Source organism: Phyllobates terribilis, unplaced genomic scaffold, assembly GCF_046119375.1.
Source record: "Phyllobates terribilis strain yellow unplaced genomic scaffold, ASM4611937v1 Scaffold_2__4_contigs__length_985480577, whole genome shotgun sequence".
Taxonomy (NCBI): domain Eukaryota; kingdom Metazoa; phylum Chordata; class Amphibia; order Anura; family Dendrobatidae; genus Phyllobates; species Phyllobates terribilis.
The window spans coordinates 793195380-793211977 of NW_027362762.1; the positions used below are offsets into that span (position 1 = coordinate 793195380).

The following is a 16598-nucleotide window of genomic DNA, read 5'->3' on the forward strand; positions in this document are numbered from 1 at the left end:
TTTGCACGTAGGAGATAGCAGAACTAATTATCTACAAAATATACATATACTACACAGTGTGATGTTATATATAAAATATAAATATATAACAAATGTATACTTACCCACCACCAATCCTGGAATGACACTTTAAGGCTATGCTCACATGCAGCATTTTTGCAGTTTTTTTTCTGCAACCAAAATTGGCAGTAAAAACCCAGGGTTGAAATCGTAGGTTTTGCTGTGTTTTTTGGGGTGGTGTATTACACGTGATTTGTCCACAGGTCACATTTAATAAAGTTAGTTTTATTCACCAAAAAAGTAGCAAAAAAAAAAAACGCTACAAAAATGCAGCAAGACCTGTTTGTTGCTTTTTTTTTGCAATGTCTCATTTTTTATATATGGGTGGAAAAAAATGCTGCAGAAACGCTGAAATAATTGCCAGAGGAAGAAAAAAAAAAAAAGGTGTGCATGATATTTCTGAAACCTCAGCTTTTTCCTGATGCTGTAAAATGCAGCTCCCTTTTTGCAGGAAAACATGCTGTAAAAACGCTGCGTGTGAACATAGCCTAACAGAACTAGTAAATACAAGAGGAAATTTATAATGTCACGTTCCCACCCAACTTAAGAATTTCTCGGAGCTGGTAACTGTCCAGCATCTATTTCTGGGTATCAGAAATACAGTTTATATAGAAACAGAGAGGTGATCTCAGCTCGGCAATTTATCCTGAGCATTGATTGTCTTTTTTTCCACCCTAATAGCACAGCAGGGAGAAGCAGGACCATGATACACCAGCTCCCAATGCTGTACGGTTCACTGTCTGGGCTCGGGGGCAGGCAGGCTGCATCCACCTGCCGGAGGGCACTTTGGCCCCCTGTTTGCTAAACAAAACCTTAACACTGAGCTCCCAGGGGGAAAAGCTGCTACTATCGCTTCAAAAGAGACAATAGAAATAGAAGACCCTGAGAACTGGCCGAGCTGAAGCCTCATTTCTGCACCCAGCTCCATTATCACTTCATGACACTGACAAAGCCAATTGGCCCTGTTAATTATTTCAGATTTACTCTACAGATCATGGCAGCTTGTAGCATTTAGCCCTGTAGACAGCAGCATAACCTTTTATCTTATACCCTTCCCTTGGAGAGGGGAAAATGGAATTTACACTTTCCTTTTTTTTCAGGAAAGTGGATTATTTATTTGTAATGGCCTTAGAATAAAACACACTGAAATTGCTGCAAAAAATGTATGATCTCAGGATAGCAATATCCAGAATGCAAAAGAAGAAAATAAAAAGCCTTTTCGACAATATTTGCCTATGTACTATGAGGATTTACTGTATTTTTAGAGGCACACACCGAACAATTAGTATAATACAAATATTTTACACCTTGTAAATCTAAAAAGTAACGTATGGGCAAGGCTAATAGAACAAAAGAATAAGAATTGGGGGGGGAAAAAAGGAACAAACTTGAGAGTAGGTAAAACTTTATGGCCAGACATTTTTACTTCTGTATAAGTGGCAGCCAGTGCTGCCACCTAGAGGATAGCGTGTTATTTTACTACTAATTTATTAATATTGTATACATCACATTTCTAAAAGCAAGCCCACAACCCCTCTCATCAATGTTACAGCAGTATTTTTACTGGGACATTAGGGTGTCTTGTCCACAGCACACTATGGGGTAACCAACATACAGAGCCACAAACACCATTTGACATGGTCTATATTACCATTCTCTGACCTGATCTCAGGGAGACACAGGTATTACATGGTCGGTACAATCATGGAGACCGCACAACAACATCTAGAGTGTGGTGTCTGGATCTCATCAATTACAACAGAATGGACCTGGAATGGGCCAGTGCGAGACTCGCCTGCCGCTGTAAGACTGGTACCGCAATGTCAGATCAGGCATCCGGAGCATGCCACTTTTTTTTATTCTCTTGGATTTATTCGATTTCATAAAGAGGCACAGCAGGGGCCCCATAGCCATCTATGGGTGCAGTATTAAGCCTGATTGTACAGAGCTATGATCGTACCATGTGTATTGCTTGCTCAGCAGCATCAGTAGCTGCCATAGGCTTCCATAGTGAGCCATGGACAGGTGGCCTGCTGTCTGAGACCACCCAGAAGTAGGAATCCCTCCTGACATTCAGGGTATGTTCAAACGTTTAATATTTGAAACAGATTTTTCTACTGCAAAAAAAAAACTGTTAGCAGGAAAAACCTTGAACAAAAATGCACTTTTTTGATGTGATTTTTTCCCTCAATTCACTGAACGGGTGAAACCGCTGCAAAAACACTGGAATGATTGACATGATGCAGACTGGAAAAAACAATGGTTCAAATCTGCAAGGGAAAGTAAGTAGCGTGTGTATGAGGTTTCAGAAACCTCACTCTGCAAATACTTTAAAATGCTGAAACTTTTCCAAGGGAAAAAAGCACAGGAAAAATATGGCAAAAACATAAATGTGTGAACAAGCCCTTATGAGTAAGAGCACAATTCTGTTATTTCTGCCATCACTAGGACGGTTTTTTCATGCTACTGATTACCCAGCAAGGCATATGTATGTTTTTAGGATATAAGGAACAGCCAATATGTAAAATGTTATGCGACCCCCCAGGTTACTATACTAATACGCGTCTGTCAACAAATGTTCCCATGTTATCTCTTGGTTTCAGCAATAGCAGATTTGATCTCATGACCACCTGCAAGAAGTCAGGGCCAGATGTGCAGGGTGGTTAGAAACTGGAATAGACTTTCTTACAGACCTCATTGAGGGAAGAAAAGTAGCAAAAAAAGGTATAGCCCCTCCATATATATTCTCTCCATGGAGACACAATTATTCTTATGTTACCTGCCGTACATACCGAGCCATGCGGCAATAAGTGCAGAATCAATCCCGTCTATGGGCTCACAAATTCTAGACACAACTGGGTGAACTTGTTGTGACAGGTAGTATTGGGTGTCAGCGGAAAGGTTGTCTTGCTTTTGCAGCTGTTCGGGAGCATATGCTCTCTGGCCGGCACTCAGATTTGACCCATCCTACATGAAAGGGAGACAAGCACATAAGGTCTATTTTAGAGAGACTAGAAGAGCAGATTTATGCTTCCCATCACTGCAGAGGTTGGAGACAGGTGCCAATTCTGCCATTTCATAATCAGTTTTTTACCGTCTTGCCCACACTGATTTACAGTAAATTATCACAATCTTGCAAAAAAGATGACAAACATGCCACATACAGCATGATTATACAGTTCCTTTGGTGAAGTGGAAAGTCATACCGGTGATACCCGATCACCCAAATATTATATCCCGTACAAACCAGAGCAAACATAGGATTTCTTCTCCGTGTTTAAGTGGGGAAATAAAGTGTAGACATTTATGAAAGGTGCCTTTGCCTTCAACAGTACATTGCCAGGCTTACATCTGTGTCAGGCGTTATCAGGAGAAAAAAAAACGCATGCTATTTTTTCCGTCAAAAAAGATGGACACCGCGATTAAACTATGCAGACACCATTATTAGATATTTATAATGGTAGCCACAAAGCAGTCTAAAAAGCTTCATTGCGCAGCCAAGAGGCCAGGAACAAGGATAAAAAGACAAAAAATACGCCACACACCAGGTTATTGCCTGACTGAGTGAAGCGGATAGGTATCCCATCAATTGTAGCAAAGGGCTTCAGAAGCTTGTACATAAAGCTGCACATTTGCTCTAAAATACCCCAGAATTAGGTGACCGCTTGTGACTTTTTGAGAGGTGTAAAGGTCACATCATGGGGAAGGAATGAATGGATTTATAATTATTATTATTGCCTTCTACCAAATAACGGGAACTTTTGTACAGCTTCAAATAAAAATAGTTTGAAATATTTTAACATTATTTCCCAAACTTCCTAACCTATAAGGAAAGCATAAGATAATGAAATGTGAATCCCCCTGGTGGTCCACCATCATCCATCAGCAGAAATCAGGCAGAGTCTATTGTGGTCCGCATACAATGAATATACAGACGGGCAGTCCTCATGTCCATGACCGCCCCTCACCATTGGAGGAAAAGCAACATCACAAATGTTAATTATATTTCACAAAGAGTCAGGCTAAGTTTGATTTCTTTCTCCTCAAACATAAAGAAGATCTAAAACTTTGGCCACCTATATTTCCCAATATGCTAGCAGAGTAAACAAAGGCTCATCGCTGGTTACCTGACATATGATATAGGCGACTGTATCACCAGCTTTCATTTTTCTTCCTCCTTGGGAATTTATCCATAAGGCAACATGAACGTGGGGCAAACTCTTTTTGTCTGGGTAGTCGTGTGGATCCTTAGTCAGGGCCTAAAAAAAAAATTAGCGTATTTGTTGAGAGTCAAGTATTGATATCCTAACCCTTATATTTTAGATTGGGGTCTGACCATCGGCTTAATTTTAGTTTATTGGTCAGATAACATCCTTCACTTTCATGTAAGATGGAAAGAAATGCTTGAGGAAAAATTCAAGAAAACTTCTCACATAGTTTGTTGTCTGGTTAAAAACAATACGCATAAAGTAAACAAGTAGCAAACTGCTATAATTATATCATAGTCAATTATCTCCCAGTCATAAGCACAAAGGGAAAACCTGGAAACTGCAGTCCCTTGAAACATTTACCTTATTAATTTCATACTGGCTAATGGGGACGCTGCCATTTATCACATTTTCTCCAATCTCCGTGAGTTTTTTCTGAATGTTTTCCACTATAGTATCTCGGGGTTGGTCTGATAAGATCTGGCTGATCACATAGCTAGAAAGGGAGAAGAATAAAACGAAATGTAAAAGACTTTGCAGAAAACAAATGAAGGGCAGACGAAGATGTGATCAGCCTCAGCTGAAGACATTACCCATCACAAGGGTGAGCTAATTTGACTGAATCAGAAGCTAAGGAGGTCAGTGGAGCAGGTGGAACATAATTGAGACATCGGGAACAAAAGAGACAATTTACAACCTTCCTTTGAACAAATGAAATCAGTGATAATCAGTGCAAGTTAACTGATAATTCTCCAAGAAAATAAAAGAGCATCTGAAGTGGAACAGAGCATAGGGGATGCACAGAGGAAGAAAAGTAAGAGAATGAATCAGACTTGCTTTCTATCCCACACTGGTGAACAGCAGTCTTATAGACGTTACGCCATAATCACAACTGATCTATCCATAGGAAATATGATAAGCTGCTGATCACTGGGGGTCCTACAACAGAGAAGGGGGGTGCCAAGTGGCGTAGACTGTAAATGAGCAGCAGTCAAGCATGCGCACGGCTGCTGGGACTGAGAGATAAAGCATGGCACTCGGCCTGGGAGTCCCATAACGTCTGAATGGAGCAGCAGTGCCTGATCACAGCTCCATTCACACAAGGCACTTTGTGACCCAAGGATTGTTGTGGGCCCCAGTAGTAGGATGCCAAGAAACCAGCAACTTGTCACTTATCCTGTGCATAGTAAACAATTGGCACAATCCCCAAAAGCTTAAGGGCAAATTTAGTTTTTTTGTTTGGTTCCAAACATTGAAGATTATACCTGTGACAAAATCTCAAGAATGACTTGACCATTAAACGTCATTACAGATCATTCCACCCAAATATTTCTAGAATCCTAATAATTCGTATCATCTTACAGACTACTGGATATGTTTTCTTTAGTGTTGTGTGGCCAATGGTGTTGGAGATCTGTGCATAATCTGATCATAATACATATATGTACGTGTCTAGGGGTAGGCTACAAATACAGAACTTTCAATAGCGTCCAGAAGGTCTCGGCACTATCTGATCCCACACTTATTGCTCCTCCAATGTTACTGTTCCACTACATTTTCAGGTCTGTCTGGGGTGGAAAAATGCAGTTGAAGAAAGTCTGGTAACTCTTCCACATGCTTTTCAAATTTACCAGGTACTTATATAGCCGTAGATCAGTGGGGTCCTAAACAGCAGATAATTCTGTATGTTTTCTATTGAATCTCTACTCCAGTCAGTGCATGCAGGCTGTACGCTCCTATATCCTGAGCTTTGCACTTCTCAGGGATCTATTGAGTGATCGTGGGGGCCTCCAGTTCTATGATTAATTTGAAACGGATTTTTGAAGCTGACAGACTCCTTTTAAGGACACTTTGCGTTTTTCTTTTTTATTGGGATGGAGGAATGTTATTTAAATTTTTGCCTTAGGCAGTAGAAAAGCTAGGATCAGCCCTACAGGAGTCCAATAGTGAGAATGAAAAAAATAAAAAAGATAATAATTTGCTGGAAAGAGAAAAAAAAACTGGGGGGGGGGGGGGGGACAGTTTTCTTCCCAGAAAAGTGGCATTAGGGAACATTCTTTGCGACTTCCTACCTCGTGCGGCAGAGAAAAAGAGGCAGAGAAGAGGACGAGTGTGTGCCATTCTTTTCCCATAGAGAGGAATGGAAAGTCTGCTCTCATTCATGATAGATGTGGTTTGATTTTCTGTAGTGAATGACAAACATCAGTGAAGTTTTCCCTTAGGTAGCAGGCATGCCCCATAACAGATCCCCATGTTTCCTGTGATCAGCATTCCTACAAAGCATTTATTAAAAGCCACCAGCAGAGTTAATTCAGATAACCAATATCGGAAGATAAAAAACTACACATACACAGATGAATAACAGCAGGGGAAAATAAATGGTAATTAAGTCTAAATTAACTTATTATGTTACCTTACCAGCATTTTAATCAACCAAAGACAATATTGTATATACACGCACTAAAAATATATATATATATATATATATATATATATATATATATATATATATATATATATATATATATATATATATATACACACACACACATACACACATACATATACACACACAGTACAGATGAAAAGTTTGGACACACCTTCTCATTTAAAGATTTTTCTGTATTTTCATGGCATTGAAAATTGTACATTCGCAAAACTATGAATTAACACTTGTGGAATTATATACTTAACAATGTGTCTTAACCCTAGAAAACATACCTGGGGCCTCGCAGGCCCACCCTGTTAATGGTTTTCTATTTTCTGCAAGATTACTTTAGTTAGAATTTTGAAACTCTAGGTATTCCTCAGGTATATAGTTGTTTATCATTTTTGTTTGAGTTATTCCATGTTATTTGCACACGGGCCTAAAAGGCCCCAGGTATGTGAAAAAGTAGATTTTTATGGTCATGCGTTCTAGGGTTAACAAATATGTCTTATATTCTAGGTTCTTCAAAGTAGCCACCTTTTGCTTTGATGACTGCTTTGCACACTCTTGGCATTCTCTTGATGATGAGCTTCAAGAGGTAGTCACCGGAAATGGTCTTCCAACAATCTTGAAGGAGTTCCCAGAGATGCTTAGCACTTGTTGGCCCTTTTGCCTTCACTCTGCGGTCCAGCTCACCTCAAACTATCTCGATTGGGTTCAGGTCTGGTGACTGTGGAGGTCAGGTCATCTGGCGTAGCACCCCATCACTCTCCTTCTTGGTCAAATAGCCCTTACACAGCCTGGAGGTCTAATGTCCATTCCTTGTGTTCTTTAGCCCAAACAAGTCTCTTCTGCTTGTTGCCTGTCCTTAGCAGTGGTTTCCTAGCAGCTATTTTACCATGAAGGCCTGCTGCACAAAGTCTCCTCTTAACAGTTGTTGTAGAGATGTGTCTGCTGCTAGAACTCTGTGTGGCATTGACCTGGTCTCTAATCTGAGCTGCTGTTAACCTGCGATTTCTGAGGCTGGTGACTCGGATAAACTTATCCTCAGAAGCAGAGGTTACTCTTGCTCTTCCTTTCCTGGGGCGTTCCTCATGTGAGCAAGTTTCTTTGTAGCGTTTGATGGATTTTGCAACTGCACTTGGGGACACATTCAAAGTTTGCCCAATTTTGTGGACTGACTGACCTTCCTTTCTTAAAGTAATGATGGGCACTCGTTTTTCTTTACTTAGCTGCTTTTTTCTTGCCATAATACAAATTCTAACAGTCTATTCAGTAGGACTATCAGCTGTGTATCCACCTGACTTCTGCACAACACAACTGATGGCCCAACCCATTTATAAGGCAAGAAATCCCACTTATTAAACCTGAAAGTACACACGTGTGACGTGAATACCATTTCTGGTGACTACCTCTTGAAGCTCATCAAGAGAATGCCAAGAGTGTGCAAAGCAGTCATCAAAGCAAAAGGTGGCTACTTTGAAGAACCTAGAATATAAGACATATTTTCAGTTGTTTCACACTTTTTTGTTAAGTATATAATTCCACATGTGTTAATTCATAGTTTTGATGCCTTCAGTGTGAATGTACAATTTTCATAGTCCTGAAAATACAGAAAAATCTTTAAATGAGAAGGTGTGTCCAAACTTTTGGTCTGTACTGTACATACACTACCGTTCAAAAGTTTGGGGTCATTTAGAAATTTCATTATTTTTTAAAGAAAAGCACATTTTTTTCAATGAAGCTAACATTAAATGAATCAGAAACACACTCTATACATTGTTAATGTGGTAAATGACTATTCTAGCTGCAAACATCTTGTTTTTATTGCAATATCTACATAGGTGTATAGAGGCCAATTTCCAACAACCACCACGCCAGTGTTTTAATGGTACATTGTGTTTGCTAACTGTGTAAGAAGGCTAATGGATGTTTAGAAAACTCTAGAAAACCCTTGCACAAGTATGTTAGCCCAGCTGAAAACGGTTTGGCTGATTTCAGAAGCTATAAAATTGACCTTCCTTTGAGCTGGTTGAAAATCTGGAGCATTACATTTGTTTGTTCTAAGAAACTCTCAAAATGGCCAGAAAAAGAGAACTTTCCTGTGAAACTCGACAGTCTATTCTTGTTCTTAGAAATGAAGGCTATTCCATGCGAGAGATTGCCAAGAAACTGAAGATTTCCTACAACGGTGTGTACTACTCCCTTCAGAGGAGAGCACAAACAGGCTCTAACCAGAGAAGAAAGAGAAGTGGGAGGCCCCGCTGCACAACTGAGCAACAAGACAAGTACATTAGAGTCTCTAGTTTGAGAAATCAACGCCTCACAGCTCCTCAACTGGCAGCTTCATTAAATAGTACACGCAAAACGCCAGTGTCAACGTCTACAGTGAAGAGGCGACTCCGGGATGCTGGCCTTCAGGGCAAAGTGGCAAAGAAAAAGCCATATCTGAGGCTGACTAATAAAAGGAAAAGATTAATATGGGCAAAAGAACACAGACATTGGACAGAGGAAGACCGGAAAAGAGTTTTATGGACAGAAGAATCAAAGTTTGAGGTGTTTGGATCACACAGAAGAACATTTGTGAGACGCAGAACAACTGAAAAGATGCTGGAAGTGTGCCTGACGCCATCTGTCAAGCATGGTGGAGGTAATGTGATGGTCTGGGGTTGCTTTGGTGCTGGTAAAGTGGGAGATTTGTACAAGGTAAATTGGATTTTGAATAAGGAAGGCGATCACTCCATTTTGCAACGTCATGCCATACCCTGTGGACAGCGCTTGATTGGAGCCAATTTCATCCTACAACAGGACAATGACCCAAAGCACACCCCCAAATTATGCATGAACTATTTAGGGAAGAAGCAGGCAGCTGGTATTCTATCTGTAATGGAGTAGCTAGCGCAGTCACCAGATATCAACCCCATTGAGCTGTTGTGGGAGGAGCTTGACCGTATGGTACGCAAAAAGTGCCCATCAAGCCAATCCAACTTTCGGGAGGGGCTTCAGGAAGCATGGGGTGAAATTTCTCCAGATTACCCCAGCAAATTAACAGCTAGAATGCCAAAGGTCTGCAATGCTGTAATTGCTGCAAAGGGAGCATTCTTTGACGAAAGCAAAAGTTTGAAGGAGAAAATTATTCTTTCTAATAAAAATCATTATTTCTAACCTTGTCAATGTCTGGACTATATTTTCTAATCATTTTGCAACTCATTTGATAAATAAAAGTATGAGTTTTCATGGAAAACACAATTGTCTGGGTCGATTAAAATGCTGTCAAGGTAACAGAAAATTATTTATGTGTGTGTGTCATACATATATATGTGTGTACCTTCTGATGGCCCGGCGTGTGTTGCTGCGCTCCTTCATGGCTGCCAGCTGATCGCGGGACACTGCACTGAAAGACCTGCCGTCACATGACTGTGACGTCACCGCAGGTCCTTCAGTCCTGCCCGCAAGCACAGGGAAGGAGACCGGGGGCCATCGGAAGGTGAATATAATCTTTATTTTTTATTTTATTCTTGTTTTTACAGGTTCTATGGTACCTGGGTGTGGAGGTGAGTCTTCTCTTCTCCACACCCGGGTACCATCCGTACATTAGAACGCGCCAATTACGCAAGTACAGATGCAGTCTTGCGGAAATGGCGCGTTCTAATGCAAGTCAATGGCGGCGAAAACGCAGCGCTTCCGCAAAATAATTGGTAGTGCTGCGTTTTTTTTCGCAATGATAATCCGCAGCGGAAATTTCCATAGCATGTGCACAGCACATGCGGATTATCATTGGGGAACATTGCTGCCCTTCTACAATGCGTTTTTAATGCGTTTCCGCAGCTGCAAAAACGCTGCGGAAACGCATTAAAAACGCATCGTGGGCACACAGCCTAAGAGTTTCATCCCTTTAGAGAAAGGATTTACCCTGCTAGACTTATAGAGCTTATATTCTCATTCTGTATCGGTTTGTCTACCTTTCCAACACATTTTCCTTCTACCACATTCAGGTTTCTGGGAGGTTGTTCTAGTTACATTCATTTTTTGGTTCTCCTTCTATTCCCTCTCTCCCCTTTTATGAATGTGCTTTAAGTTTCTCACCCTGGGTCTTCGTGTACACCTGTACACCTTTCTCTCCTTTTGTTGACAGTGTGCTGCAGCCTCTCCACCCTCTGGTTCCTCAGGAGGCACAAGAAACTACTTGACAGCCATTTAGGGAGTTTGAAGTGGTATTTTTAGTTGTGCAGCTAGGGATTGACTAGTCTGTATAGGGACCAGTTGGGTGTAGGTGCGGCTTCTCTCTATAGCAAGTCTTCTTTACTCCCTTTACCCGTGTGTGAGTGTGGTATGTGCATAATAATAATAATCTTTATTTTCATATAGCGCTAACATATTCCGCAGGGCTTTACATACATAAGCATCGCTGTCCCCATTGGGGCTCACAATCAGTATGTCTTTGGAGTGTGGGAGGAAACCGGAGAACCCGGAGAAAACCCACGCAAACAAGGGGAGAGCATACAAACTCCTTGCAGATGTTGTCCTCGGTGGGATTTGAACCCAGGACCCAGCACTGCAAGGCTGCAGTGCTAACCACTGCGCCACCGTGCTGCCCAGTGTATAACAAGAGTCCTTAGACCATTTTTACACCGACTTATTTTGGGTACTTTTTTATGCCCTTAAACCAGGTTTAAACGCCTGGACATTGCAGAGTTTATCAGAGCACCATAAAATACTACAGTGCCTCAACAACAGTGCTTATGTGATCTACAAGAAGTCTGGGTATTGCAGCCTTAATACACCCATCTGAAACATGGACTCCATGTCTCGTTTTTCAAGAAATTTTGATTTACTAGTGATTGAGTTTGACATTACCCTTCACTGGAAATAAAGGCCTCCAAATCCTGAAAAACAGCAGAATACCTTTATGCCTCCTCTACTAAATATGACAATAGGTCCAATACATTGTTCTCTTACAATCCACTGAACCCAAATAACCTCAGACTGGCAAATAGTGAAATGTAAGTTATCACTCAAGAGAACACATTTCCGGAGTGGCGCAGTTTACACCTCACCAGCTAACACTTAGCACATTGTGATCTTAGGCTGGTAAGCAGCTTCTCCATCATGGAAGTCGTTGATGAAAAATGTTTGTGCCAATGTAAATTTATGGACCATTGTTATGGGTAATAGATTTAGATCTAGCACCGAAATGGGATTATACCCAGTCATAAAGATGATGGAAAATTATCTCCAATAGAAATGTTTTACTGCATTGCTTTGATGGGATCTGATTTTCTCTAAGGGTAAGTGCACACACGTTGTGTTTTGCTGCATATTTCCTGCAGATTTTTATGTACATTTTCAGATGTGTCCGGCAGTACCAGCAAAGTCTATGAGAAACCAGAATTCAGTGTTCCCACATGTTGCATTTTGTTCGCTGCGTATTTTCAGTGATTTGATTTTTTCAGCATTTTTTTCAGCTTTTTTTCACCCATAGGAAGTAATGGGGGGATGAAAAAAATGCTACAAATACGCAGCAAAAATGCACCTGCGTATTTTGTTGCATATTTGCAGTGTTTTTGATGGCAAAATAGAATGGGAGTCTTTTTTTTTCCACAGAACTTTATGTGCATTACTAAATAGAGACAGAAGGACAGTGAAAAAAAGCTGCAAATACGCAGCTAATCTTCTGCCAGGGAAAAGTTATCAGCAGATTTCATGCAGATTTTGGTGTAGAAAACACACAACGTGTGTGCACATACCCTTCGACAATAACATTAAAGGATTAGCAGTCACCCTATGAACAGTGGGTCCAAGGTGAAGCTATATTGTTATATGCCGGTTATCTATAATTAATACTTTTTCTAAACAATACTAGGGACAAAGAGAATAAAAAAAGCACTGCACATCTATTTAGTTAAAGTCTGCATTATTTCATGGAAGAATCTCAGATTATTTCATATTTCTTAAGCAGTTTTGTTGTCCTTTGATTACACAATGTACACAATTGATGTATTTTGTCCCTCTTGTGTACTGCAAAATGCTTCAGATCTGCCATTGTCAACACTTAAGGAACATGCGATTCATACTGCTAAATCTGGAGTCCCTACTGCCTGGGTTTTCTTTATCAAGCAGGAGTTCCTGACTGAGCGGTAACAATAGCACGCAGCATTCAATATTTTCATATTTGTTATTGTGCTTTTTACCAGATAAAATCGAGAGGTAGCACTATGCAGCAAAGCAATTTGAGTTTATTGCGAGTCCGGTCTTCATGAAGACGCCACATTTCTGGAATGCTCTCCCTCAAGCATTATCTGTGTCTTATTCTAAATGGCCATTTTAACATTTCTCTATTGTACATATACAAAAGCTTGGCGGCAAAAGCAACGCTGCTAAATAAGTATGCTAACCTATAAATAAGCATCATAGATGGCGACTTAAAGTCACAAAACCTGAAAAATAAATGCTTGTGTCTGCTCATATAGTCTTCATGCACATGAACGTAGGAAATGACAGGACAGTGAATTTGTATAACATAAAACGATCACCTACAGTGAAGCACACATAAAATATCTGGCTCTAATTAGAAGAACTTCACAAACGACTTAATGTGTATGACGTCACAAGGATTGATCCTAGCGTATGAGTCCCAGTCCAAGACAGAGCGGAGATCTTGCGGAGAATTGCAGCCGGCCCGGCTCCTTACACTGCAGGTTCCTGCACAGCCGTCAGGAACCGGGTATAATGGATTACAAGCGGAATACATAACACACGAATACAGATCCCAAAGAAAGTGATAATACCAAAAGGTAAAGAACTTACTTTCCAGCCATTTTAGCAAGTTCGCACCAGTCCCTTCTGACAATGTCCAGACCCTTCAGTTCTTGTTTGGTAACATACTTCCCATCAGTCGTAGGCTCCACAATGAGGGCGGCGTATTTCTTTTTCTTTAACAGCAGAAGTGACTTAAAGATGCCATCAATGTCAATTTCCAGCAGCTTGTAGGACTTATTTATTTCACTTTTAACCTAGAAGAGAAAGTGACCTTGATGTTACACAACAACTAGTTTACATGAAAGAATTTACATGGAGAAACACTTAAAAAAAAAAAAAAAAAAAAAAAAAAAACACATCCACACAGCAACATTATTCATCTCTGCACTTCGCTGCTGCACCCCATGTGATACATGCAGAAGTACTGAAGCTATAACCTAACAAACTAAAGGGGTAAATCCATGGTACTCATCCAACAGTATCAACATGCTGTGGTCTTGGAAACAAGCAGCATAAGTATGTTCCTGCTACATGTGGATGAGGTTTACAAGACGTATCACCACAAATGTACTGTATGATGTAATGGAGCTGCGACACTACTCGATCCTCTGCCTTGGACCATTTCCTCTTACTACACATTCTCTAATCTCTTGGCATCACAGACTTGGCCCTATCTTGGATGTCTTCATACCTAAAGGCCTCGTCACCCATAACGAGATCGCTAGCGAGATCGTTGATACGTCACGGTTTTTGTGACGCAATAGAGATCTCGCTAGCGATCTCGTTATGTCTGACATGTAGCAACGATCAGGCCCCTGCTGTGAGATCGCTGATCGTTACAAAGCTTCCTGGACCATTCCTGGGTCGTTGCGCCCCCGCTGGGCAGTGTGCATCACTGTATTTGACACCTTATCAACGACCTCGTTAGCGATTCAGAACTGAGACACGTAGGCGTGCATAAATTGGACTTTTCCGCGCCCCTCGTCCCCGATTGGTGGTCGCTACTGCGTCCTTGTTTTTCGGATCCCACCAGCGTTCTCCGGCTGTGACTCCACTTTGAAGAAATCAGACATCATTAGCGAGATAGGTATTGTTTGGGGTCTCAAATGAGTTTCCATTTTTAATTCATTTATAGGACATCTACCAATTATCTGCGATCATTGCTCTTCAGGGAGGGAGGGCTTGGCTTCTATCTGTGTATATAGGCTTTTGCATGGGCAGATATTTTAGGGGTCTCGTGCACACACACCCACACAGCAAGTTTTCTGACACGCTGTCCTGGCCAACCGCTTCAGAGTTTTTCACACGCCAATTAACATGAAGCTTTAATCAATAGACTCTGTTGTTTTGGCCTGTTGCACGCTTCACAACTTTCTTCGTCGACGTGATGCAATTACGTACTGTCCGCCTGGCTTCGTGGACTCTGTGGACCTAGCCAATGGGGAAATTGAGCTTGGTGAATGGTGTGCAAACGATCCTGCAATTGCAGGCCTTCAACCAGTGGGACATGGCAGAAACACCCATGATGCGAAGACCTGCCGCAACAACTACTGCCAGTATTTTAACGGTCCTGGTGCTGTTCCTTGGCAGCATCAGAACCTATAGTGGGCAACTACTCATGTTTCTACACTACTGACATTTCTGTACTGATGTGTCTAATAAACTGTGTTCCACTATTCAAAAGCTTTGTTTCTCATTCTTTCAGTAGTAGCAGTAGTCACCGCAGTAAGCAGTCCATATATTTATATACATATGTATACACATGCGTATACAGATACATACATACATACATACAGTTATATGAAAAAGTTTGGGCACCCCTATTAATCTTAAGCTTAATGTTTTATAAAAATTGGTGTTTTTGCAACAGCTATTTCAGTTTGATATATGTAATAACTGTTGGACACAGTAATGTTTCTGCCTTGAAATGAGGTTTATTGTACTAACAGAAAATGTGCAATCTGCATTCAAACAAAATTTGACAGGTGCATAAGTATGGGCACCCTTATCATTTTCTTGTTTTAAATACTCCTACCTACTTTTTACTGACTTACTAAAGCACTTTTTTTTGGTTTTGTAACCTCATTGAGCTTTGAACTTCATAGCCAGGTGTATGCAATCATGAGAAAAGCTAATTAAAGTGGCTACTTGCAAGTTGTTCTCCTGTTTGAATCTCCTCTGAAGAGTGGCATCATGGGCTCCTCAAAACAACTGTCAAATGATCTGAAAACAAAGATTATTCAACATAGTTGTTCAGGGGAAGGATACAAAAAGCTGTCTCAGAGATTTAACCTGTCAGTTTCCACTGTGAGGAACATAGTAAGGAAATGGAAGAACACAGGGACAGTTCTGGTTAAGGCCAGAAGTGGCAGGCCAAGAAAAACATCAGAAAGGCAGAGAAGAAGAATGGTGAGATCAGTCAAGGACAATCCTCAGACCACCTCCAGAGAGATGCAGCATCAACTTGCTGCAGATGGTGTCACTGTGCATCGGTCAACTATACAACGCACTTTGCACAAGGAGAAGCTGTATGGGAGAGTGATGCGAAAGAAGCAGTTTCTGCAAGCATGCCACAGAGTCGGCTGAGGTATGCAAAAGCACATTTGGAGAAGCCAATTTCTTTTTGGAAGAAGGTCCTGTGGACTGATGAAACCAAGATTGAGTTGTTTGGTCATACAAAAAGGCGTTATGCATGGCGGCAAAAAAACACAGCATTCCAAGAAAAACACTTGCTACCCACAGTAAAATTTGGTGGAGGTTCCATCATGCTTTGGGGCTGTGTGGCCAATGCCGGCACCGGGAATCTTGTTAAAGTTGAGGGACGCTTGGATTCCACTCAGTATCAGCAGATTCTTGACAATAATGTTCAAGAATCAGTGACAAAGTTGAAGTTACGCAGGGGATGGATCTTTCAGCAAGAAAATGATCCAAAACACCGCTCCAAATCTACTCAGGCATTCATGCAGAGGAACAATTACAATGTTCTGGAATGGCCATCCCAGTCCCCAGACCTGAATATCATTGAACATCTGTGGGATCATTTGAAGAGGCTGTCCATGCTCGGCGACCATCAAACTTAACTGAACTGGAATTGTTTTGTAAAGAGGAATGGTCAAAAATATCTTCATCCAGGATCCAGGAAC

At 41.0% G+C, this 16598-nt stretch overlaps 1 protein-coding gene across 1 annotated transcript in view; it reads right to left on the reverse strand.

Moving 5' to 3' along the window:
• POLA1 (DNA polymerase alpha 1, catalytic subunit) overlaps nucleotides 1-16598 on the reverse strand; it is a 408365-nt gene that overhangs the window by 233120 nt on the left and 158647 nt on the right. The window contains exons 28-31 of the mRNA XM_073667407.1: nucleotides 13504-13709; nucleotides 4632-4764; nucleotides 4188-4319; nucleotides 2853-3027 (exon numbers count right to left, since the gene is read on the reverse strand). Of these exons, the coding sequence (XP_073523508.1) occupies nucleotides 2853-3027; nucleotides 4188-4319; nucleotides 4632-4764; nucleotides 13504-13709 (646 nt within the window). The remainder of the gene's footprint in view (nucleotides 1-2852; nucleotides 3028-4187; nucleotides 4320-4631; nucleotides 4765-13503; nucleotides 13710-16598) is intronic.